At 35.7% G+C, this 25,645-nt stretch overlaps 1 protein-coding gene across 2 annotated transcripts in view; it reads right to left on the bottom strand.

Moving 5' to 3' along the window:
- srgap3 (SLIT-ROBO Rho GTPase activating protein 3) overlaps positions 1–25,645 on the bottom strand; it is a 78,752-nt gene that overhangs the window by 40,969 nt on the left and 12,138 nt on the right. For both annotated transcript variants that reach the window (XM_026261039.1, XM_026261040.1), the window contains exons 2-4: positions 17,784–17,961; positions 9,069–9,231; positions 2,152–2,214 (exon numbers count right to left, since the gene is read on the bottom strand). In XM_026261039.1, the coding sequence (XP_026116824.1) occupies positions 2,152–2,214; positions 9,069–9,231; positions 17,784–17,961 (404 nt within the window). The remainder of the gene's footprint in view (positions 1–2,151; positions 2,215–9,068; positions 9,232–17,783; positions 17,962–25,645) is intronic.

The raw sequence follows: 25,645 nt of genomic DNA, 5'->3' as shown, positions 1-25,645 counted from the left end.
CTTTCTCCAGCTGAATAATCACAGTATATTAAAACAACTGTTTTGTATTATAATTTTTCTGAAATGTTATTTTTAAATGCACAAATGATGCACTGTTTGATTAGATATCCAATCATCTGCTCACAGAAATAAAAAAATTAGATTAAGCCAGGTTCAAAATTCTTGTTTTTCTTGCTTGTTGTTTTGTTGACATGAGGGAGTTAAAGGTTTTACACAGGGGATTTTAGATATCTATTTTTATCACTCCATAAATCAGAACATTGTCAACAGCTGAAAAAATGGGACAAAATGCTATATAAATCAGGCGAATGATATATAAACAAACCACTCTGCACAAACCTTATATTTGGGTGTATGTACTGTACAGAGGTAAATATGCAATAAACACCAATGTATTTTGGATGTTTTCTTTCCACTAGTCTGAAAAATGACAGATATGTTATGGAAGCAAAATAGCACAAAATCTTAAAATTGACCAGTGTATCAAAAAAAACACACACACACACACAAAAAAAAACAGAGGTTTTGCCTGTAGCGCCTTGCTTTAATACCCAAGAAAGAAAATCAAGAAACATTGATCATCCTAATTCACAAACACATTGCAGAACCAATGCAGAAATTTCACATTGCACATTGGGACTGCCAGAAGCTTTACATTCATATTTGTTACTCTACATTCAGTACACATAACTCAAACTACAGGAAGGGGGCAGAGGGATCAATACTTAAAGCTTCTAGTGCAGGCTCTCTTTCATTTTTATTGTCAAGCTGTATATCAAGAACAGTTGATCAGAAGCAAGCCTCTATGCCACTATCAAGCAAACGTTATACAGAGGTTTGCAAACTGAGATCAAATTTGTAATCCTCAGTCTACTGAATGATTTAAATTAGGTGGCAAACCTACAACCTATCAAATATATAGGAAAAAACAGACACTGACGTTTAAAAATGTATATATAAATATGTATGCTTTTGATTATATATGTGCACATATATCAAAACTGATAAAACTGCACACAGCTTATACTCTACACTCTATGAAAATACTGTATAATACAAATGCTACTTAGCATAGAAATTACATACTAAATAGTAAGTGGCCACAATGATGCAGAACGTAAGAATTGAGCTCTTTCTGTAGGGATTCGTTCTCATGACAGTCTCTATTTGAGGAAAAAGGAGAAAAGAGAAAGGGTGGCAGGGAAAGGATAATGATCCTCTCCCATGTCTTCTCCAGCGATACGTTACACTCCCTGTCAGTGACCTTGAAACACATCAGTGTCACAGCACCAGATCCCAAAACTGCATACGTGTGCATTTCAACAATTTAAAGGAAGGAACAGTCTCTTCCTGATTCGTAAGTTTCATATCTGTGCTCGTAGGGGTTTACGAAAGGCTTAGGACTGTGTTTTATAGTTTCAGATCTTTATGCTAGGTTTTGACACAAAAATTTACAGCCGTAGTCAAGAGATGACACAACAGGAGAATGATCATTTACTGTAGCTAGTTTTATCTAGAGATACGGGTGAGACCTTTTACTATGCCACCTGCATAAAAATGCAAAGAGGACATCTGGAATAGGTCGAGCAATGGAGAAGAACTTCCCTCTGATGTCCTGTCATGAGTGACAACATTAATCGGACCCTGCTCCTCTGCAGAAGTAGCTTGGATTTCATCCAGGGAGAAAAACTGAGAGGCCCAAAGAAACTGCATCTTGGTTGATTCAAGAGAAACTAAAGCAATGGAATCAAAGAAGGTAATGACCCAGATTCTGAAGCATATTAAAATGCAATGGGGAAGTGATTTAAAAGGTGACTACTATGAAGCTTAAAAACAGACAACGCCACAGGCGTCTCTATCAGTCTCCTATTTTCCCATCAGTAACACTATCGCAAATAGTACCAATTTTAGTATTCCCTCAAAAAAATCCCTTGATTCAGTTTCCCATCCTTTAATAGAAAACTATGTGAAGCAACAGTTTTTTCTTCTCCAAACTGTCACGCAGCCAAACTGTTTTTGTTCTTGGCCAGAGAGGCAGCGTTTCCATGGTGCATGGCAGGACACAGCGGGTGAGAGCTCCATTCAGAGGGAAAGCGAGAAAAATAGAGATGGAAAAATAAAGAGAGGGAGATTGAGAGACATTATACTCACAGTATACAGCTCGTTTGTCACTTTCACCAGCTCCTCGTGCATCTGAATGCCAATTTCTTTACTCTGCAACACACAAACAAATAAAAAATGGGTCACAAATTAATCAAACCCTAAACTCTACATTATAGATTAGAATATATACAAAATCAGCAGTAAAAAAGTACAGAAACATCTAGAAACATTAAAACCTCATTTCCTATTTGCTACAACTAGTATTAATCATTCAATTCCATTAATAAATTTATAACCCCATGTATTCTGATGGTGTCATGGTGTATTAAAGATGTTGTTTTCCCATCTTTATAGACTGGTAATATGTGGCACAAATATCATCTCTTTCTTATAACCTTCCAAGCATTACAAACATATTTGACCGACTTCCAAAATTCAAGGTTACATGGCAAATGAAAGCAAATTTTTTTTTTTTTTTTACTTTTTATGGTTGTGTTTGAAGGAGTTCCGAATAACATACTTTCATACTACTCCAATAGTATTTCTGCAGTATGCAATGCATGGAGTATTCAGATGAAATACCTGCTACATAAATAAAGCATACTGCAGACTATATCCTGGATTTCCATTCAAGTAATATTAGCTGCATTGTTTTTTACAGTTTTCTTTACATTTCTATTGTTTGAAACAACAATACTTGCTTTAAAAAGCAACAACAACAAAAAACTATTTTTTTTGTTTCAACAGCTTTGTTTGACAGAGGTGACTATGAGTGAATATTTTTTGGATCCAGTACTCATTGATTGATTTTTGACTGTTTAATTGGATGTTCTATCATCATCAGTCTGGAGACTTCATGTTTCTCATTGCTGTATGGTGACCACACAATATTGCCGAAAATGCCAAAAAGGCTTGTGTATTCAGTCGCTCGATCGTCTGATACAATGCTTTTCAAATAACCTATGCAGCATAATTTCATGCATTTTTGTAAAACAGTGGTTCAGACAGGGACCAGTGACACTGAAAACTGCTTATGCATTCATGTGGGAAAATAATAATTTATTAATGCTATAAACAAGTTAACGAGAAAGAAGACAACTCTAGAGGAGAAAAACATTTTGTACCTCCTCCCACACAGCATAGCTGCTCCTGCTTACATACACACATACACACACACCTGCTGGCGTGTGAGCCGGAAAAAATGCACTGTGTTTAACTCTAAAGTCAGTGACACAATCTGGCAGAATGTGGAAGGCAAGAACTTTAGAAAAGCTGGCAATTGTTCACTGCGAGCACAAGTTTTTTTCATTAAGAACAAAAAGACAGAGACCGGCCTAGATGGACACATTCAGACACAAAAAAACTCCCATGCCGACAGAATCTGCAGGTATTAGCATCACCTTTCCTGTCAACCGTTCAAAAGCTGAGCGTAGGAATGGTGCATTTCTCTGAGGAGAATAAAAAAAAAGGATTCAGATGAAAAAAAACAATAAAAAATACAAAATGAAAATAAATAAATAAATAAATAAATAAATAAATAAATAAATAATATATATATATATATATATATATATATATATATATATATATATATATATATATATATATATATATATATATATAAATATAAATATAAAGGACGTAAACAGATTTTTCTAAAGTAGCATCTGTGCAAGAACAGTGTTGACTGAAACGATAAAAAAAATACATTTCTAAATTGAAATAATGCTAATATAAATAATAATATTAGCTGAAAAATATTTGAAATATTGCCTTGGCAGCTAACTGAAATAAGCAGTACAATTACTAAATCTAACTGAAAAATAAAAAAAAACTTAACCAGAATTATAGGGGCAAAACAAAAAAGCACACAACGAAATTACTAATACTGTAATAGTATGTAAACGATACTAAAATAACAGTGCATCACATGCTTGAGGAATGAAACATTCTGTGATATTTTGATGCAATAGAGAGCTGTCATACTTTCAAAAATAACACATGAGCTTGATCCCAGTCTGAATGAATTACTCCAGTACCCCTCCAGTGCCCTTTTATGTTCGTAAAGCATAATGGACCATAATTCCCAGCGATCAATAAAGGCTCCAGCATGTGTATAGTCAGGCCTGTGCTTAGGGATCAAAAATAATCTCTCTCTACACATGAATGTGTACATACACATATCCCTGCAACGAATTTACACATCCAATCATCCATGCTAATGGGATAAGCACCTCACAATATTTCATGCATGTGTTGATTTTGTTTTTAGGAAACATGTAGACTCAATACAGCACAGCATCTGATGAAAGAGATGAGATGCCTGATTGACAAAATGTTGTCAAGCAAATCATATAAATACATAATCACTGCTCAAGATACGAAGTACAGAATTGCAAAAATACATTTGAAATATTTTTTTTTAGTATTTGATGAGAAATATTTATATTTCCGGATGTACCAATACTTATATTAAAATTATATTATTTTACTAAAACATTATATAAACAATTTCATGTTATTGCAGACAACCAATAAAAATATCCAAAACTCCTATTTTCTTTTATTTTGTAAATTAAAGTCAATAAAAAAATACAAATATAACGAAAATAAAGGATTTGCTACAAGTGACTATTTTTCTGTTTGGTCTTCTATACTCTTTGTTATAAGTAGTATTGTTTATAAATATTAGTTTTTATTAATTTATAAGCAAAATAAATACAATTGTTTAAATAAATGTAATAAATGCCTTGGTAATAATTTCAAGTTTTTTTTTTTTTTCAATCAACATGTGACCATGAGAAAATTGCATAACAAGAAAGAACATTACATCTTAATGAGGTCTTCCCTTTTTCTTTATCTTCTCACAAACACACTGCAGATTCATGCTTTTACTGAGCTAAAACAGGCATTATTAAACGGCCCATGGGGATTGAGAATCAGTGCTACTGCATACATCACTTTCAGTACAGAATATATGGCAACAGCCTCAGTGGAAACCTCTGATGCAATATTATGAAAGAGCCAAAGCCACTGACACAGTGCAGTCTCTTGCCGCTGGTAACACTAGCGTAAGACCGCTCAAAATACTGTCAAGCTACAGTACGTTTCCCAGCTGTCTTTGCTGCTCATTCATCCTCATCCGACCCACCAGCGAAGCGTTCCGCTGACCTCAGGTGTACGTTTCTCATCTATCTGTGTGCTGTAATCCTCTGACATGGGCAAAACCGTACAGTATGTCTTAAACATGTAATTAAAGAAAAAGTTCAAATAAGAGCTTAAGGATGTAAGGAAGGCATTTCATTCTGATTCCAGACGGCAGACTCATGTTGCTAGACTTGTGATTTACAAATGCTTTGGTTTTCAACTGTATTAGAGCACCAAAATTAATCAAAAATGTCCTTTAAAATCACAGTTTTATGTCCTGTGAATATGTTTTTTGCCACAATGTTGTAAAGATGTTTTTAAAATAGATTTTTTTTTTTTTTTGGTTTATTTTACTGCATTCAGTTCATTTTAGCACACAACAAGAGTTGTTCCATTCATGAACAATTATTTTGTAATTGTACATTTGCAGTATTGTATGTTAATTATGTGGATACACTAATGAACCTAAGTAGAAATTGAGTCCTCACGTGTCAACATGTAGGCTGTATAATGACAATAAAATGAACTGAACTGAAATGACTCTTTTGAGCCAGTGATTTTAAGACTCGTTTAAAAAGACTCGCATATTAAAGTGAAGTGTTTATGAGTTTAGATCTTTACAATAATTTTAATTGTTTCACACTGGAAATGCAGTTTAAAGGTTTCTTCATTTTATATCCACATATTAACCCTTAAAGACCTAGAACATTTTTGGGGCGCCTGACACACCTGCACTTTTCTTTTTTTTCCAATCCTATTCTAGCAGTCAGCATCAAGTGCCATATACCATTTTAAACAGGAGGACTTACAGTTTAAGTTTAACTAATTTTAAGTCTCAATTTTACTTTTGTTTTCTCAAAGAATGAATGAAGTTACAGAATTTTAAGAAAAATGCAAGGAACAGTTGGGTGTTTTTTACCGTGTACTCAAACAGAAACTCCTAAAGTTTGGATATTTTTCTTTAGAAAGTTGTGTCTGGGTGTTTTACACTTCCAAATAAAATTTTGTTTAGATATACCATTCCCCAAGCAAATTATAGCCATTTATTACAATATTGTTAAGTGTTATTTGATAACAAAACCAAACAAAAAAAGTTTTTTTCTTCTTCTGAGAAATATATTTTCAATCTGAGTATGAACAATAAACACAAACTATGCAGCATATAGTAAAAACAATTGCACAAACTGTCTTACTGCACTGCAAAAACAGATAAAATGATTCACAAACTTCACAAAACGAGTGAGAAATATTCAGAGTGCAACGGGAAAAATACTGCAAACTACCTTATTGATAAATATTTATATAATTATTTAATCATTTATCATCATAGGCTATTATAATTTATTGGTCCGCTGCCTGTATTCTGCGTCAGCATCGATATTACCAGGACATCACCTAGTGACCCACTGTAGAAATTCCAGTGCTTTATCAGATATGTACCACTGTTTCATCCTTGGTTTTGATTTGTTTTATGTCAAATTTCTCTGTCGTGTTTTTTTTTTTGTGTGTGCTTTTTCAGAGCGTTTTCTCATGCAAACGTGTTAGTTGGTGTTTGTATCCATGCACTCACGACAGACTTCACGTTCACTTTGTGTTCGTTCATATTTTAAAAGCAATATGTTAAGTAGTAGTTCAAGTGACTACTTATTGGTTGAATATGGTACAGTTTGAACCAATCTGTGCTCGGGGGTGGGACTACGCGTCAACAATCATTTCTGTTTGGCTCAGAGGAACGAAAGCATCGGTTTCTTCTGACGAATCAATGTTGTCAAAATGCGATGACGTAATCACGTGCACTACGGTGCCTTTGAATATCCAAATGAGATACATAGGATATCTCCGAAATGTGGAGAATCTCTGCTTTACATCACTTTTTAAAGCATTCCGATTGGATTAACGGTTCAAAAGTTACTAAACATTAAAAAACAACAGTTATTTTTAGCCGCGGGCAGCTGTCTCGGTCTTTGAGGGTTAATAAGAAGATTATTGGTGATAACATTTGTAAAATAGGAATTTATTTTTGCTATCTGTATATTAAGAACATTAGCTTGGAGAGAAATTATTTTAAGCAAAATGGACATTCTATCTGTAAAATGCCTAAATTATTAAAAATGCAATCAAATTGTATTGTAATCTGAATCAGATAAAAATTCTGAAGTGAACTGGAATCAAAAAACCAAATCTGTAAAGATAATTAGTCCTATCTAAAAATACAAGCCTGTCACATCACAGCAGCATTCATGCATGCATTCATACAGACTAAGGTATCTTAGGTGACCTTGAGTACACTCATTGCAAGCAATTAACAGTTTCCCAGGGTGCTTTGGTTGTGTTTTATTGGTTCACAGTCACCTCACTGAACCACTCTCCTATGAATGGCGGCTGGAAGCACAGGGCCTCACCTACAGGAAAAGCAGCCAGGTGTAAACACGCTAGTAGTGTTTGGATTACACCACAGGAATCCAGGCTATGTGTTGACAGCGTTCCAACTCATATAGTCCAGACCCCAGAAGTCACACCACAGAGAATATAGCCAGTGGTGGCACTCATCGCCACGGTATGACTTTAACTCAGAGAGGATGTGCATAAATAGGCTGTAGTCACACTGTAAGACAGCATGCATTTAGACATGCACATTCATTTTGTCGCATACCATCCATACACGCCGTCTGCAAGCATTTAAAATCAGCCTAAAATTCCAACAGTACAGCTAAAACAAGAAAGCAGGAGGTAGACGTTGCTGTGCTAAGAAAAATGTCTGCCAAGAAATGGAATGCAAATGTATGAAGTCAACTGGCTGTGTGAAAGAATACATATTGCTTTTGGAGAGGGTGGTATGATTTCCCACATTTGGAAAGGTTCAATGTTCACTCTTTAATTGCACAATTCAGACTTTTTTTCCGCAATTCAAGTGTGATTTGAAGTCATAATTGTGAGATATAAACTCAGAAATGTGAGATTTACATTTGCGATTCTGAGAAAAAAGTAGGCGTTGTGAGATAAAAGCTTGCGAACGTGAGGAAAGAAGTCAGAAATGTGAGATAAAAAGTGGCCTTTTTTATTTTTTATTCTGTTGTGGAAAAAAAACAGTGAGATGTAAAAAAAAAAAAAAAAAAAGAATTGTGAGATGTAAACTCCTATTTCAGAGGAAAGTCACAATTGTGTTATATAAATTAGGAATTACATGAATTCAGACTTTTTTTTTTTCAGAATTGCAAGAAAAAGCCAGAAATGTGAAATAAAAAGTCAAAATTACATTGGTAGCACTTTATTTTACAGTCCTGTTCCCCATGTACATACGATGTACTTGTATTGTAAAGTAATTACAATAACTATGTAATAACTAGGTACTAACCCTGAACCTACCCCTAAACCTAACCCTACCCCATGTAGTTACCTTGTATTACCAGAACTTTCTAAGATAAATACACTGTAAGTACACTATAAGTACATGTAAGTACACGTACTGTAAAATAAAGTGCAACCATTACATTATAGTCTTCTTCAGTAAGATTACTGCAAGAAAACATTTTGCGCAGTCCTAAAAGTCACAATAGACATAAGAAATGAAGGACTCATCTTATTGTCATTCAATTTCATAATTAAAATATACACACAATACTGAATCCCACAATGCAATGCATTTTATCTATTTTTAATCCAATTTTGTATAAAAAAAAAAAAAAGTCTTGCCACTTAAAAGTCTGATGAAATAGTGAGTATTAACACAGAGGTGTCTGTTAGCTAAAGTGGAGATGAGATTATCATGGTATTAAAATGGATGTGAGAAGAAACAAAAGGATGTCAAAGCTACAGACCTTTTTGAAGAGCCGGATGACGTCCTCGCTGATCTGAGCCAGGCGAACGATGACATTATTAATATAGATGTCGTTAAGTGTGGCATGATCTCTGCTTTCTCTTCGAGTCTGGTTCAAAACCAGATACCAGCAGTTTACTGAAGAGAGGAGGTGTTGTTCTTTCCTGGAAGGGCAGAGAAAATGATAATAATGTTAAATACTCTGATGAGTTGGCTTGCTTGCTTTTTTCTTCCCTTACCACTGAAATGTTCGGATTGTTCTCCAAATAATATTTCATCTTCCCATAACTGTCAACTTGTCAGACGAAATTCACATCAAAAAAGATATTTTGAAGAATGTTGGTAACCCTTCACTTCTTTTCTTAGTCATATCTTCTTAACCAATCGACAAGCTGAAACACGGGGAGTGCAGAAATAAACAACTGAGGGAGTTGAGAGCACTGAAAGAAGAAAGATAGCAGGATGAGGCTTTGGATAAACGACACAAGTAGCAAAGGCAATTACTTTAGAGAGTATTTGGACCAAGGGGAGAACATCAAAGTGTGGCCTCTTGCAAGAGTTAGTGAAATGCTAATCGCTGCTAATGAGGAAGGTATATCTCCCTGCTGCATGTGGCGAACGTTATTAGCCCTGTAATCTGCCCTCGAATGAGGATAAACAGTAGACAAAGAAGCATATGCCAACCAGCACCCAATTAATGCTGATTTTTGGGAGCTCGATAAGCTTACCCCAAAAAAAATTAGTATAGCTAAATATATAAAGACATCCGTAAGCAAGTGGATTTCCCCGAAAAAAGCAATCTGTTTAAACAACCCCTTTAAGTCTTAATAATAAAAATGTTATTATTTTTACCATAATAAAAATAAAAAAAGTATTACCATGGCAAAAGTCTTAGAAACTTGGTAAAACAAGGTACAATGCATTTAATTAGTTCCAGACCTAGAGATCTGTATTTCAAGATTAAAATTAGCTGGTTTGGCTGTGGATTCTAGAATGTCATATGACTTGCAAAACACAAATGAATAAGTAGCACTTTCTGTTCATGCATAGATTCCTCTTAAAGACAAACTTTATATGCAGACGATATGAACTGCATTTACAAGAATGAGGAAGAGGAAGAAGAAGAGGAAGAGGAAGGAGTGTAAGGCAATGTGCCAGATCACACATAAGCCGCAGCAAGGCCCGAAAAGAGCTGAAAGATGAACAGCTCAAAGTAAGGCTGTGCAAAATTATCAAATATTTTTTTTTTTGCCTCTGCTTTTGAAACTGCCAATTGTAGCGCTAGGCCATAGGCTAGATCTCTACAATAGATTAGAAATCGCCTTATTTCATCCAAAACTGCAGAAAGACATTTATCTGGCCCTTTTATTCTCATGTACAATTTTCTCAGTATTCAGAAAATAGATCAAAAGCACTGCTCCGACTCTACAATCAAGGCCTGAAAAAAGGATCATATGATTCATAATCACATTTCTCCAGTTGCTTTTTCAGTGTTCATGGTCCATGGTCCACAATCCATACAAAGAGCAGAAAATCACATAAAATTATACATTTTATTTCAAAGGCTTTGAAACAAGAGAACTTTGCTCTGAGGCTCTCTCATACATATGTTTTCTTTATGATATGTGTAGTTAAAATGGGTTTGGGTAGAGACAATGAACATCCAGCTAACGTTAAGAGATCAAAATCTGGTTGTAAATCTGCTCGTTCCATTTTAAAACAGAAATACTAAAACATATTATTTTCACAATGCTACTAAAACAGTTCTGGTAAAATTACTGACTTAAAAACACTCAAGTCTTCTCAAAAGTATGTAAATAAGTCTAAATCACTCAAAGAGGCTCTTGATTTACTGAACTGTTTACTGAATTAACTGCAAGTCATTCTATTCATCATGCTCTCAAAGTACTGCAAGTACGTCAAAAATGAACACAAAGACAACAGAAGCACACATCTTTACAGAAACCCTGACCACATGTGGAATTTCCTTCTTATGTAACCATACATAAAATATGTATCTGCACACGAAAAGCCATTTTTTAGCTTATAAATATATAGTCAGCTGTTTTAACACACAACAGCCGCCTTGGGACAACTATACACCGCGCTGTGCCCTGATTGTTTATGACAGGAGACAGGGGCTTCTGGAATTTGGTGATATCCTTTTTGTGGGCCGCTTCAGTCCTCGGAAAGCCTTTGGCAAAATAACACTAAGTTCTTATCATAGCTTGGCTGTAAACACTTGCCTGTGATGTTCAATAACGTCAATAAAAAAAGACCTTCAAAATACCTGTTTTTATTCAGTACTTAAGCATTTTCTTAAATTAAGTGCATCTGAGTTGAGTGATAGTTCGTGGTTTTGTTTAATTGCTGTACCCCCCCACAATTTTTATTAAGTTGCATGGATTTGTTTAATAATTTTGTACATTTTGTACATTTGTAGTAGGACATTCGAAAGAAAATAAAACAGTTTTCCACCCTCATGTGTTCATTTTTAGGTAAATGATTCCTACAAATGAAAGCACTTGAAAACCAAAAGATGTCTCTCATTGTTTCACATCACTCTTACACAAAACGGACTGATCCTCAGAGGTTTGCAGTCAGCACGTATATGCATATGTAACATGTACATAGCTAAAAAATGATACATTTTATGTGTATCATTGTGTCTTTTTAACCTTTAACGCTATGCGAGAGATCTAAACATCTCTAATCCTATGCTAAGAAGTGATAATAAGCAGTTATCCGTATTGTGCTCAAGAACACCCACACAGAATATGAGTGGGGTTCAAAATCACTTCACACGTAGCTTCATTATAGCAACACAAGCCATAAAACCCAATTATACAATCACACTCACCGCCTGCCACAATATTCATTCAAGAAAGTGTTTTTTTATGTGCCAGGCCTGATACAGCTTTATCAAAGAGCTTTTAATCCAGTCTGGGGTGGCTTGCTCAAGCTTATCTCCTGACGGAAAAGCAGAGGAAGGAATCAAGTGTCAAATCAGGAACTGTAGTGGAAACAGAAACGGGTGCACACGTTCCTCAGTTCAAATGCATTTCCGCCTTTTAAATAAGCTTCAATAAATTTTTCGCTGGCAAACCAATCCCCCGCCCCCCCCCCAAATCCACAAACATGCAAAATGAGGCCACCAATGTAAGATTGCTCCCAGCTGTAAATCCATGAAAGCACTGGAAAAGAGAGAGAGGAGAGAAAATTTCATCTGAGCACTGAATGGCAGGACAAGGATTAACTCAAAAGCTCATTGCTGATGATTCTGACCTCATTAATCTTACATTATTAGCCATATACAGGGAACCTAAACCAAAAGATCTGAACGGAATGTGTTCAACCAGCCTTGAACATTTAATTTGGAATTCGACTTGAAAAGAATAGTGAATTCTGTCATCTTTTATTCAACCTCATGTCATTCCAAACCTGTATGTCTCTCTTTCTTCTGTCAAGACACGCAGGGTAAAATTTGTGAAGAAGATTCTGGCCACTATTCAATATATATGTATATAATGAAATTGAGTGAGGACTGGGTCCATCAAAATCCAAAACCACAACAAAACATGCTTTATATACACATTTTTGTCATAAAAACTCTCTGAGGTATTGGTATGGTAATGCACTCATATGTACATCACAATATGGAAGAAAAATTCTGCCGCTACTTCTGACGCTTCACAACTCTAATAGGCTACTCGAGTGAATTGTGAACATCTTTCAGTCTGTTGGTTATACACACATACAGTCTAACTTAAAAACTGCATATGCATTATATGAACAAATTTTATTGTGCTTTATGGGTTCTGGCATCCTTTTTGAAACTTGAAAGCACTAGTAATTGCATGGAAAAGAGCAGTAAATCATTCTTGTTTTGCGCTCTACAGATAAAAGAAAGTCACACGAATTGCCATGCGAATGAGTAAATGATTTTTCATTTGGATGAACTAATACTTTAATGTCTAAGTCTGTGAGATTCACTTTCCCAGCACACATGATCCCAAGGGCTTTGGCACGCTCTCTGAGAGGCTTGGCAGTGAGTGAATGAAGGCCGGAGGTGGAAGGCAGGTGCTGCTGTGCGAGAAGCGGAATGCAGCAGGAATGTACCGCAGGGCAGTTTGATTTCAGGCTCCTGTCCAATGGGCTGCAGCAAATGTAGTCTGCATGCTGCCATATCAACACCAGACCTGCATCTCACCCCAAAACCTCATCACTTTCTTACATTATGCTTATACTAACCAAAACACATTTTTAAAGGCAGCTATACATTAATTAATAGAAGTAAGAGTGAAGACCAATCAGTAAAATAACATCACCATAGATGGTCTGCCATACGGTGCTTGATGACTGTAGCAATGGTCAAAAAAGAAAGTCCTGGCAGACTATGGGTACTGCTTTGTTCCAAAGGCAAGTGCATGAAATCCATGTATAACTTTTAACAGTCTGTATGGATTTATATATATTAATTAGGTTATGAATTATTACTGAATGAATAAATTACTATTATTAGCATGTATTAATTATTTAATATCAATTACTTATATGTTAATATATTGTAAGGGTTAATAGACAGGCTATAGTGAATCGCATTATAAGAGATCTGTGTAAATTAGATCTGATCTGACACCTAATCAAGTGAACATACTTAACCATAAATAGTGACAACATTTACATGCACTTAATTTTAATATTTCAGTTTATCTGCTAAGTAGACTTTGGAATACTTAGATATGCGTTCATGTTCCTCTACAGGAAGACTGAAGACATCCTCTCAGAATAATTAAATATAATATAAAAAATATATAATATAATATAAAAAATAACTGACATAACACATCTCTGATTGATGTAGCAATAATCTTGTGCATGTAAATTTCACTGAAATATCTTGCAGAAATGGACCTAATTGATAATAGAAGACAGCAGACAGCAAATAATGTCTTTTCAACCCTTCTTTAGGTTAATTAATTGTGCTTTGTCCTAAGCAAAATGTACACAGAAATATTCTCTTTGTGAATGCATGCAAACATCACAAGCTGGATGCCCTCAATGCATGCTTTTCTTCAACCTAGCAAAACAAGCTAGTGGTCACAGTTTAAATTACTTTCCATCAGCCAAGTCACCCTGCAAAACATACGCAGAAGCCTTGACCCTCATTCATGTATACCTTAGAAGTAATCTATGGCTGCCTTAATGCACAGAGACAGAGCTGAACTGCAGAGCAGATTGGATTAGTATTCAGGTACTGTGTGTTGCAAGTCTCAGCACCAATATGCATCAAATGGGACTGCAATAACAACACATGCAGGCCTGAGAATGTGGCAAGATAAGAACAGGAAACAGGGTAAAAAGAAAGCTAAACATGTGCAAACGCACACAAGCACACAGACTTTGTGTTTTGACTGGTAAAGCCCAGCGTGGATGACAAGTCTGCTTTGTGGAGATAGGAAAAGGTATTTATTGACTTGAGACACACGGACACAAACATACAAAAAGGGCCATTAACCACATTATTGTAGACAGCTTCTTATCTCCTCTAGACACGTCATGGTCTGTCTAGAACTACATAAGCTGAAGATAGTTGGGGTTCTTTTATGCAGGAACTTTTACCTTATAAATAAAGAGATAAAAAAGTAGGTGTAGATTAAATAACGTAATAGGATTCATCTTGCAAAACCTGTAAAACCTTACTTGTCTATGCATAAAGTTAATAAAGAAATTTACTACAGGATATATTGCAGCTGCATTGGTTGCTGTGGGCAGTCAAGGAAGACATAATAGTGCATATAGTATATTACTTATTACACAGCGCTCCTGAATGGAATACTTGAGGGAATCTCAGGCAGTCCTTTTCTTTTGCATTAAATTAAAAAAAAAAATCTTCTCTTTACTTTTTTTACTTTCTTAAAAGATTTGTCACTGTTTCCACATAAATATTAAACAGCAAAAAAGTTATCATAATCGATAATAAAAAGATATGTTAATTGAGCACCAAATCAGAATATTAGATTTCTGAAAGATAATTTGACACTAAGGCCTGGATTAAAGGCTGTTGAAAATTCATGTTTGCCATCACGGAAATAAATTCAATTTGATAATAAAATATATATATATTAAAATATAAGGAAAAACAGTTTTAATTTTACATTTTAATACTATTTTAGAATATTATGGTTTTTGGTAATTCATGGTTTCTGTTTAAATAAATGTAACCTAAAGGAGGATATGAAACATTTTATTTTATTTTTATTAAAAAAGAAGAAGAGTCTTTCTCTCCACTGAAAAGACAAAAGTTTGTTGTCGAAGTATGCAATTATTTGTGCGTGCTTGTTTCTTAGCATGAGTCAGCTGATCTTGCTGTGAGGCTTGCATCAGCAAAACTAGAACGCAAAAGCTGCCAAAATATCAGAGAAAAGAGGAAGGAAAAAAAGTACAAAAACAGAAACAACTACAGAGAATGACAAGGCCAGACGTGGGGCCAGGAGAGCAGCAGCCACTGGCGCTGCCGTTCCTCATTGTTGTCTGCAGTAATGTAGTCAATGGTGCAGTGAGACTGGCCCCGGGAGCAAGCAGCAGACGGCCCTCCTCCACCAGCTGCTATTAATTGAACCCTACCAATCCTGCTGCAATACACTCGCAAAATTAACCTACCAACAGTGCATTCATCAGTGCATTTGTAAAGTCAAACTCAAAATATCTAAAAGAGATTTTCACTTCTTAAAATTGATAAATTCACTTCCTAGAAAGCATTTCTTTAGACATAATATATTAGAGCATATTAGATCATTGGTAGGAGCCTTTATGTTTCACAGCCCACTATGACCAAGTGAGGTCTTGTTAACAGAAGCTTTACTGCAGACACAGAATTCAATGTTGGCTTGATGCCACATGAGCCAATAATCACCCACTGATCTCATGCACACAAGTGAAAACAGTAGCTGGATACTGCATTACTAAAACGTTTTTACAACATAAATATACGATGGCTTTCTAAGCTTAATTAGTTACTTTTTCCATTATAGTCAACTGAATCAACATACGTATTCTATAAAATGCTGTTCATTCTGCAAAGACTTAAAGGGATAATTCCCACAAATTCTCTTATCATTTTATGGAACACAAAAGAAGATATTCTGTACAATGTTTTAACTGTTTTTATCCAAATAATGACAGTCAGTGGCGTCCAATACACTACTAGACACCACTGACATTTTGCAATATTCTTTATGTTGCATAGAAGATTTATAGGTTATGAACAACATGAGCATAAGCAAATTACAGAATTTACATTTTTGGATGAACTCTCCCTTTAAAGGGGTCATCGGATGACTGTTTTCCACAAGTTGATATGATTTAAGTCTTAATGAAAAGTCTGTATCGTAGTTTGGTTAAAATGTCTCAATAGTAGTACAAAAAACAAATTTTTACCCTGTCAAAAACAGCTATTTTTTCAGAGCAAGCCATTTTGTAGCATTTTCCTTTAAATGTTAATGAGCTCTGCTGACCCCACCCCTCTCTTCCGAGCCGCTCTCAGAGAGACCGTTTACTTTAATGGCATTCATCATGAAACTTGCTAAATAGCCCATTAAGGAAAGGTGATTTGCAATTATTCATTCAAAAAACCTTAGACTCACTTTCACCTGTTGGTGAAGCTGGATCACAAATGATTCACACAAAGATAGATGCATTCCCTTCAGAAACAAATGTAACGTAATCCACTTCATCTTCAGCAGCTCAGATGTCGGGAGTAAATGATGACTGCTGTGTTCATTATTACATCCAACAACAAAACACCTCAATCGCTTATAAGACATTCTTGTCTACATATGCGGTGAAACAATGGTGGACCGATGACAGCTCAATCTGGACGGGTCTAAGGTAAGACACACCAGTCCAGTCTATCAAACAAACTATTGTGGGAGGGGCCTGTCTGTGTGATGTCACTGGGTGGATTTTATCATTATAAGGTGATTGTGTACACACACTGCCAACAAACATTTCAGTTCAAACAACTTATAAAAGTGTATGTAGCATCCGATGACCCCATTAAATTTGAAAGATTTGAGTTCCTCAGGTAGTTGGGTTAACGAAGGGTCAATTAGTCTAGAAATAGAAGTTTTCTTTTGAGGGAACACTTATTTCAAAAGGCTATTTAATTTAAATGAATGGCCAAAGATAACATCCTTATGCGTAAAACGCTACGGGCATTTAATAACTTCTTAAAACTTTGTTGAAAGTAGGGAATGAGAAGCAACCCTTGTCTGAAGGATGATTATATCCAGCAGCAGGAGAGCAATTTCAAATTCACCAGCAGCTATTTCTGCTCTGATAGAAGGAGCACTGAGACAAATGGTGAAACAGACGGAGAAATGAAGAGGAGACATAATCTGGCATGCACAATTAAAGGAACAGTTCACCAAAAACTGAGAGTTCTGTCATCATGTACTGTCAAACCTGTATGGAGCCATTTATTTTTTACATCAAGCACAAAATGGGCATTTCTTTGTAGAAATTTATGCAGCTATTTTTAATACAACATTAGTTCATGGTGAACTTTCAAGCCCAAAAAGCAAGAGCTGCTAAAAGTTTATATCAGGCATTTATATTTTTGTGTTTTCTAGGGGGAAAAAACAATGAAAATAAGTGAATTACAGAATTTTTTGGGGTGAACTATTCACACTTGCACATATCAATAAAGCCTCACCTCGGGCCGCGAATCTTTGATGAGAACCTTTCAGCCAGTTTCTCCAGACTGCGAGAATACTCCAGTTGAATCTCAGCTTTGCGCCGAAAAAACTCCTGCAGGTCCTGCAACAGCTGGATCCGAGCCTCTGATTGCTGCTCCAGGCACTTGAACTGCTCCACCAACTGATTACGGATCTCTGAGCAACAGAGTACACATAAACACATTAGTTTGACTCAGCACAATTCTGGACAAATGAATCTACAAAGCTAGTTAGATTCAGATGCACTTTCTCTTCACAAATAGGCCGAATCCATGATACAGCTACTGACTAAAGAATTTCCATGATTATTCCAGTCAACTGTGACCACTGGTTACCAATTTGGGGAGCGCATTTGTATTCTTTTCACTCATGGAACACTCATTTAAGTTGCACGCAAAACTTTGCAGTGTGTGTGCGGCCTGAATATATTCCATCATCCCAGAGTATACATCCATCCAATTTAGATACGAAGGAAAACAATCTACCACTTAATAGGAAATCTGTGTGCAAACTGCTGGAGGGAAATGGAGAAATATATATTTGGCACATCAAGTCAGACTTCTGCTGTGTCCTTTAATAAAAAATGGATGAGACTGAAATCCACACTTGTTTTGTCATGATCTAAGCTTTATCCAACTGCTGTATAACTCTTCCTTACCAAACAATAATGTGTGAGAATGGTCAGGATTTTTAAGTAGTCACTCAACAAAAAAAGCTTTCTTATATATAAAACATTCTTTATATATAGTCAATGTATTTACATATTGTTATGGCCATTTTCTATTTAAATAAAGGTATGAGTCTTTTGAAGATTTATTTTCTTGCAAGTAAGGTCAACAGTAATACAGATTGCCTACAGAATGTGACCAAGAGGCAACACCCCAACTCAACATTTATACCTTCATCAAATCTGGATGCTTTGATCTCATCCAATCATAATGCATACTCAACATATATGTCAGTTTAAAATGTCTAACTATGTCTCCAGATGCGTTTCTAAGAATTCAGTGCAAGTGATTTTCGAAGTAGCCAGGACATCTAAGAAACTAAAATAACATTTTCTTGTCTCACACTTGGCTTTCACTTAGATTTCCTGCTATGTCTCATCTCATCTCATGACAAACGTAAGCACATTAATTAGACATAATAGAGAAAGAACACTCCTTAGTAGAGAAAAAAAAGAAAAAAAAAGAAGAGAAACTAAGTATAATATGAATAGAAAATAAAATTTCCTCCACACATATACATAGTTGATTCTGGAATGATTGATGATAGATAGATAGATAGATAGATAGATAGATAGATAGATAGATAGATAGATAGATAGATAGATAGATAGATAGATAGATAGATAGATAGATAGATAGATAGATAGATAGATAGATATGATTTCAAAGCTTCTTTCATGTTTCATTTCAAAGAGGCCTCAATTGCTTCAAAGAATTCCTTTGAGGGAATATTTCATTGTTTGAATTCCTGGCACTAAGGCTAACAGAACAATTAGACAACAAACCTGTAGCTTGATGAAGTAAATCAAGCCTGACACAGAGAAAGCTTGAAATCAAACACAACATAAAAGTAGACAGCTTTACTGAAAATAACATAAATCCACTGCAATTCTGACTGACTTGAGTAAAGCTCAGAAGGTTGAAAACCTGTGATCTGCTGCTAACACGAAGCCACACATCAGCGCTAACCCAGTCAAGTTGTCAAGTGTGTCAAATAACTGCATTCTGCAGGCTTTTGCACATATACAACAACACTTCTGAGCTACAAGAGAAGAATTAACCATTACGTTTAACAGCAAAGACTGTCATAGTGTTGAAATGGAAGGGCGTTCTGTTTTCCTGTGATACTGTGCTGCAATGGTGAGCCACAGTGGAGAATAACTGTTCGGTTAACCACCGAACCTGGATCTTCCTTTAGAAGTGAGACTACCACCTGCTGGCACTATTTGTGGTAAAAACCCATGTGGTCCCTATGTAGAGATACTGTAGCTTACATACTGAAAAAAAAAACTCTTGTGTGTTGTTACCATTCTCACAGGCTCCCTGAAAACTTCTTCTTTTCCTGCTTTTTATTCGGTCCTACTGCTTTTTTTTCACAGTTTTTCTCAGCGTGCATTCGTGTGACAAAACAAGAGAGCCTAGAGGAATGCCCCAGAAACATCTGACACCGTTTCGCATGAATGGCAGGCAGGACTTTTTTGAAAATACTCTCGTAAACGGAGCGAGTTTAAAAACCTGCTCTCCGTGAGAGCTGAAAAATAGGTCATGTTGTAAGCGAGCTTCTCGCGGAGACCCTGAGCAATCAGAGAATTATTCACAAAAAAAAAAGAGGATTCCAAGTGCGCTGTGGCTTCACTTGATGTCTGGAACTCATGGCTGCTCTCGGAGGAGGAATGCTGTGAATTTTGGCCTGATGTCCCTTCAGCCCCCGTATAACTCTGTAAACTCATTACTTTAGAAGCACGGAATTACTTAACAGAAGGATTTCTCCAGAATACCCTCATCTGATGAGACCGAACTCTGTCGCAACCTCAGCTTGTGGATAAATGCAGCAAATAACTAAACGATTGTGTCACACGATGGGCGACGTACCCCTGAATTACACTTTAAAATCAAACACATGGGTTAAGACCATCTGATTTCAATAAAAATAAATAGCCTGTCTCTCATATTAGCAGGCCGTGATGACTAAGCCATCTGAATAAATAGAAATGATGGATCCCTATTACAGAGCATATGAAAAGTAGGGTCAAGAGCCAAAAATACACAAAAGATCATCTAATTATACAGGCAACTAGCTTAACCTTTAATGTAAAGGTTTTCTAACAGATACTATCTATCAAGATGCTATCAATTATCTTATACTATACATATCAATTATCTTATATACTGTGCGTCATTTGCTTCCCCTCCCCCCAAAACCATTGCCATCTGAGCCTTGGGTCTGTTTGTCTATATGGAAGAACTTGAAATAGAGTGTTTTAGAGATTCCTGAAATGTCATTGCCATCTGAACCCTCAGTAGGTTTTGTTGTAGAACTGTGGTTCTCAAATTGTGGTCTCCAGAATCCCTGGTCATGTGCATCATGTTAACCAAGGCTGCATTCATTTGATTAAAAATACAGTAAAATGGTGAAATTGGGAAGTACAGTTTAAAATAACTGTTTCCTATTTTAATACATTTTTTAAATGTTATTTTTTTTTAGGTGGCAAAGCTGAATTTTCATTTCTGTCACTTTTGATCAGTTTAATTCATACTTGCTGAATAAGATTATTAATTTAAAAAAATATCTGAGCATAAACTTTTAAACAGTAGTGTTGGGGAAAAGTAATTAACTCAATTAATTAACTGATTGCATGGTAAAGTTTTTTAATTGGCTCATTACAAAAATTTAACTCTGTACAGTATTTAGTCAGTTGGAGAACAGTCGCAATCTCATTTCGATGAAATAAGAATAAAACAGCAGTCTGGAAAAATTAGGGATCATTTGTAAACCACTTAAAACTGCAGGTTATGTGTTCTGAAGTAGTTTGTATTATCTCCCAGATTTGAGGAGTTCTGTGATCCAGAATCTTTTAGAAAGCTCCCCGGATTTCTGCAGAATTTGAACACCCACCATTCACAGTTCATTCAGTCTGTTCGTTTATTAAATATAATGGCTAATTTGATCATGCTTTCAGCTGCCATCAAGACAAGTTTCCTGAGCTTTTTTTTTAAACACATTTTACCACGCTGAAATCCATTCAGCAGTTTTTCTCCAAAAATCTGCACAGAAAATGTTAAAAAGGTCTACAGAATCGATCTGGGAAGAATAAAACTGTAAGACCCTTAGTCGTCTGAATAGCACAACAAGATTCTTAAAGTTTCTGAAGAAAATGTGAGTAGTGTTTTCTCATGCATATGCAAGAGTCCAACATTTGATGGTTTAGCACACTGCAATGTACTTTTCTAGGTTGTTCTAGCAACCATTCAGAAGACCCTACCCTATGAGCCACTTAAAAGAGTCGAAGATTCCACCCACAATAATATCATATCCTGTTCCCTAGATCAATAAATGTTTTTCCCATTTTAATGTCTTGCTAAGAAAATCAGCAGCACAACCTTAAAAAAAGTTCAAGTGAGGCAAAGTTTTATTGTGCTTATGCGAAACTTTTTCAAAATACAGCATCATCTGACATAACCCTCACAGTCTCAACAAGCTAAATTCTTCCACGCACCATTTTCACAAGAGTTCATTGAATTCACTTCTTTACAGTGGTGAATTGGAGACTCGGGCCCTTTTCAAGCAAAATAAATCAATACCAAATGGTAATATGCACTTAGAGTTTTACTGCAACACAATACTAGTGACGTGGACTTTATATGACACTGAAAGCTCTCCGTTCTCTGGTTTTTACATGTATAATGCACTTATATTCCCAGACAAGCCAGTCTTTGAGTCTCTGCCGCCTCCTAACCCTCGCTGTCTCCAAATCATTCCACTAGTGTATTTGTGTATTATTAGATTCGATTAAAGAGTTTCTATCTTTCTATCATGGGTTCTACTCATCCATAGATCTCTCAGTGTCTTGCTCATTACACACATTAATAATCCTCTTCAGATACAGTGACTCAGACGCTGTTGTGTCAGTCAGTGAGACACTCTCTATGCTGGAAAAGGGCAAACACTAGACTTGGACAAAGAGAGGAGTGAAATGTAGTCACAGGAAGATAGAATATCAGAAGATAGAAAAGGGTGTAGTTTAACGATTGTCTGTTTGTCACAGTCTTCTAAAAAGCATGTGAAAACATGATTCATTTTTATACTTATAAAGCATTAAAGGTACAGTTAACCCAATAAAAAAAAAAATTGTCATCACTCGCCCTCATGTTTTTCCAAACCTATACAAGTTTCTTTCTTCTGCTGAACACAAAAGAAGATATTTTGAAGAATGCTGAAAACCAAACAGCGGCTGGTTGCCATTGTCTCCACAGCTTTCAAAGTATACTTCTTTGTCCGTTGACATCACTCAGACCATCCAGGCTATTGGATAGATAATGCTAACTAACATACATTTAACAAGTGTTCTCCATCCAATTAATTTCCAACAGATAAAATCAAGCCACATTCCATTTTTTCTCACTGAATATCCTGTTTCACTAGGAAACATGTCACATTATTAAAATGAAATAGGTTGTTACGCATCTAAACTTAATGTTCATGTCCAATCTGCAATGTTAGATTCTTCAATTTAGTCTTCCCAATCTTGAGTATCATACTAGCATAGCATTACATAGTATGTCACAGACTCACAGCATCATTTCTGTGTTAAAAGTTCATAATATACTGTACATTTCAAGAACATCTGACTCATAACTGAGGGAACAGCCCATTTAAATAATTAATTTAAGCAAAGACACCTTTGAAAATCTGTAATCCATATTATTCAGCAAATTTCCACTGATGCATTTTACATGTAGCTTGTATCAGCATCTTTTCCTATCACTGCTCGCTGCTTACCGACAGGAGTCCAAACACAGGATGTATGAGTTAAGAAGGGTTCATTTTCGAACAATATTTGAATCTTTGATGTGTTCTCTTTCTCTTCCCCGTTCTCTCGCTCCACCTCTCAGCACCCTTTTCTCAATCCAGCCATCTGTACAGCAAGTCCACTGCAGCAGTTTTCCAGAATTCACACCGAAGGTTACATAACACACACCGCAGGCAATTAACTTCAAACTGAATCCGATTAAGCCCCCCATCGGTTCTGTGAAGGCCCTATTCATTAATGACAGCAAACCTGACCTTATGAGCCCATTAGTTAACTTATTAACCCATTATAAAAAAAAGGTGAGAACAGACATATGGTGCAAGATATGGATCTTTCTTGTGGAAAAGGTCCAGCGCTAGAGAACAGAACTATGGGTGACATTTGAGCTTTAAAACATCTTGGACTTCGCAGTCCATCATCAACCAAATAGAACTCTTAGAGTCACTTTAAAAGGCCATAGATTTATGTTTATATGTTTATAATGGACTGATATACATTATATTCGGCTGCCATTATGGCATTTATATGATGCCATTTGCCCCATAATGCCTTAGATAATTTATGTGGCATTCTTCAGAGCAAACAGCCTTTGATGGGTGGTTATATGAGGGCAGACAGCTACTGTAAATCATAACAATCTTCTTATCATGAAGTACAGAATCAGAAACAGAAATACAATACCAAAAAGCTAATGTGAGAGCTAATGTTTATATATTCACCATCATAATCAGAGCATCTACAGTACCACTCAAATATTTGGGGTCGGTAAGACTAAAAAGTAGGGGTGCTCCGATCACAAAGGGCCGATCGTTAATGCGCATCTCGTCAGTAAAGCCGGTTTTCTAATCAGCGGTTAATTCCATCAGGTGCGTGATTTCACATAGAGCAGCTGTTACTACACAGAGCCCTTGTTAACTGAGAAGATGCGCCAATAAACGCTGAAAATGAACATGGATTTGCGCATCTTCTCTATTAACAACGGCTCTGTGTAGTAACAGCTGCTCTATGTGAAATCACGCACCTGAGGGAATTCACCACTGATTAGAGAACCGGCTTTACTGACGAGATGCGCATTAACGATCGACCGATCGTGATCGGAGCACCCCTACTAAAAAGTATCTTGTGCTCACCAAGGATGCATTTATTTGATAAAAGATACATTACAAACTTGTAAAATTTAGAAAATATTTTTCAATCTGATTGGAATTTTACAATGTATATTTAAGTGTTTAGCTGTATACGCATACAATTTGTATCATAAAAACGTTATGTCCAGACGGATCTGACATTTTGGGATAGTGAAACCTATATTTTTTTTAATGTTTGATGTCAAAACTGATTTTTAAGCATCATTACCCCAGTCTTTAATGTCACATGATCCTTCAGAAATCATTCTAATATGTTGATTTAGTGATCAAGAAACATACTGTTATCAATGTTGAAAAAAAAGTTCTGCTGCTTAATAATTTTATGGACCATTATACAGACGGTTCAAAAGATCAGTATCAATTTGAATTAAAAATCTTTTGTTGTATTATATATGACTTTACTGTCATTTTTTGTCAGTGTAATGTAAAACAAATCATTCAAGTAAAATCAGGCATCACAACATGAAAACATAATTCCTGTTTTAAGTATGATAAACTAAACCAGTTCTCACTTATTAACTATGACTTTTGCCTTCTAATTAGCTGCTTAGTAAGGTTGTTGTCAAGTTTAGGTTTGATTTCTGAATTTAAATACAGTCATGTAGAATAAGAATATGTGCTCTATAAGTCACAATAAACAGCCAATATGCTACTAATATGCATGCTTATGATAAGCAAGTGAGAATTTGTCCTTAAACTAAAGTGTTACCAAAGATTATATTTAACAGTAATATTAAATTGATAGATGGTGGCAAAAATAAAATGTTGGAAGTTATTTCAAAATTATCATTATCAGTAGCAAAAGATACACACACACATACAGTATACATCATACACTCTCACTCAATTTTATAATTCCCGATCAAAGCCAATTAGTTTCACACAATCATTAGATTCAGAATATGAACGTGGGGCGTGCATTTGTCTTCCTAACTCCACATGGAAAGTCTATTTAACATCTGCACTCCGAGGCTGATGCAGAGAACTTGGGACATCAATTAGGTGAAATTGGGTACATGAGACAATACTGCAGCAATATCGCCGTCCAGGAAGAGGGTAATGTAATTCTGTCCTTTTTGTCCAAGCAGACAAATCCAAAACACACACTAAATACATGTACACACACAGAAACACACGCACGCACACAAACACA

This window comes from Carassius auratus, chromosome 6 (genome assembly GCF_003368295.1).
Source record: "Carassius auratus strain Wakin chromosome 6, ASM336829v1, whole genome shotgun sequence".
Classification (NCBI taxonomy): Eukaryota; Metazoa; Chordata; class Actinopteri; order Cypriniformes; family Cyprinidae; genus Carassius; species Carassius auratus.
Note: the sequence above shows the minus strand (reverse complement) of the source record. Positions and strands in the feature narration are given on the sequence as shown.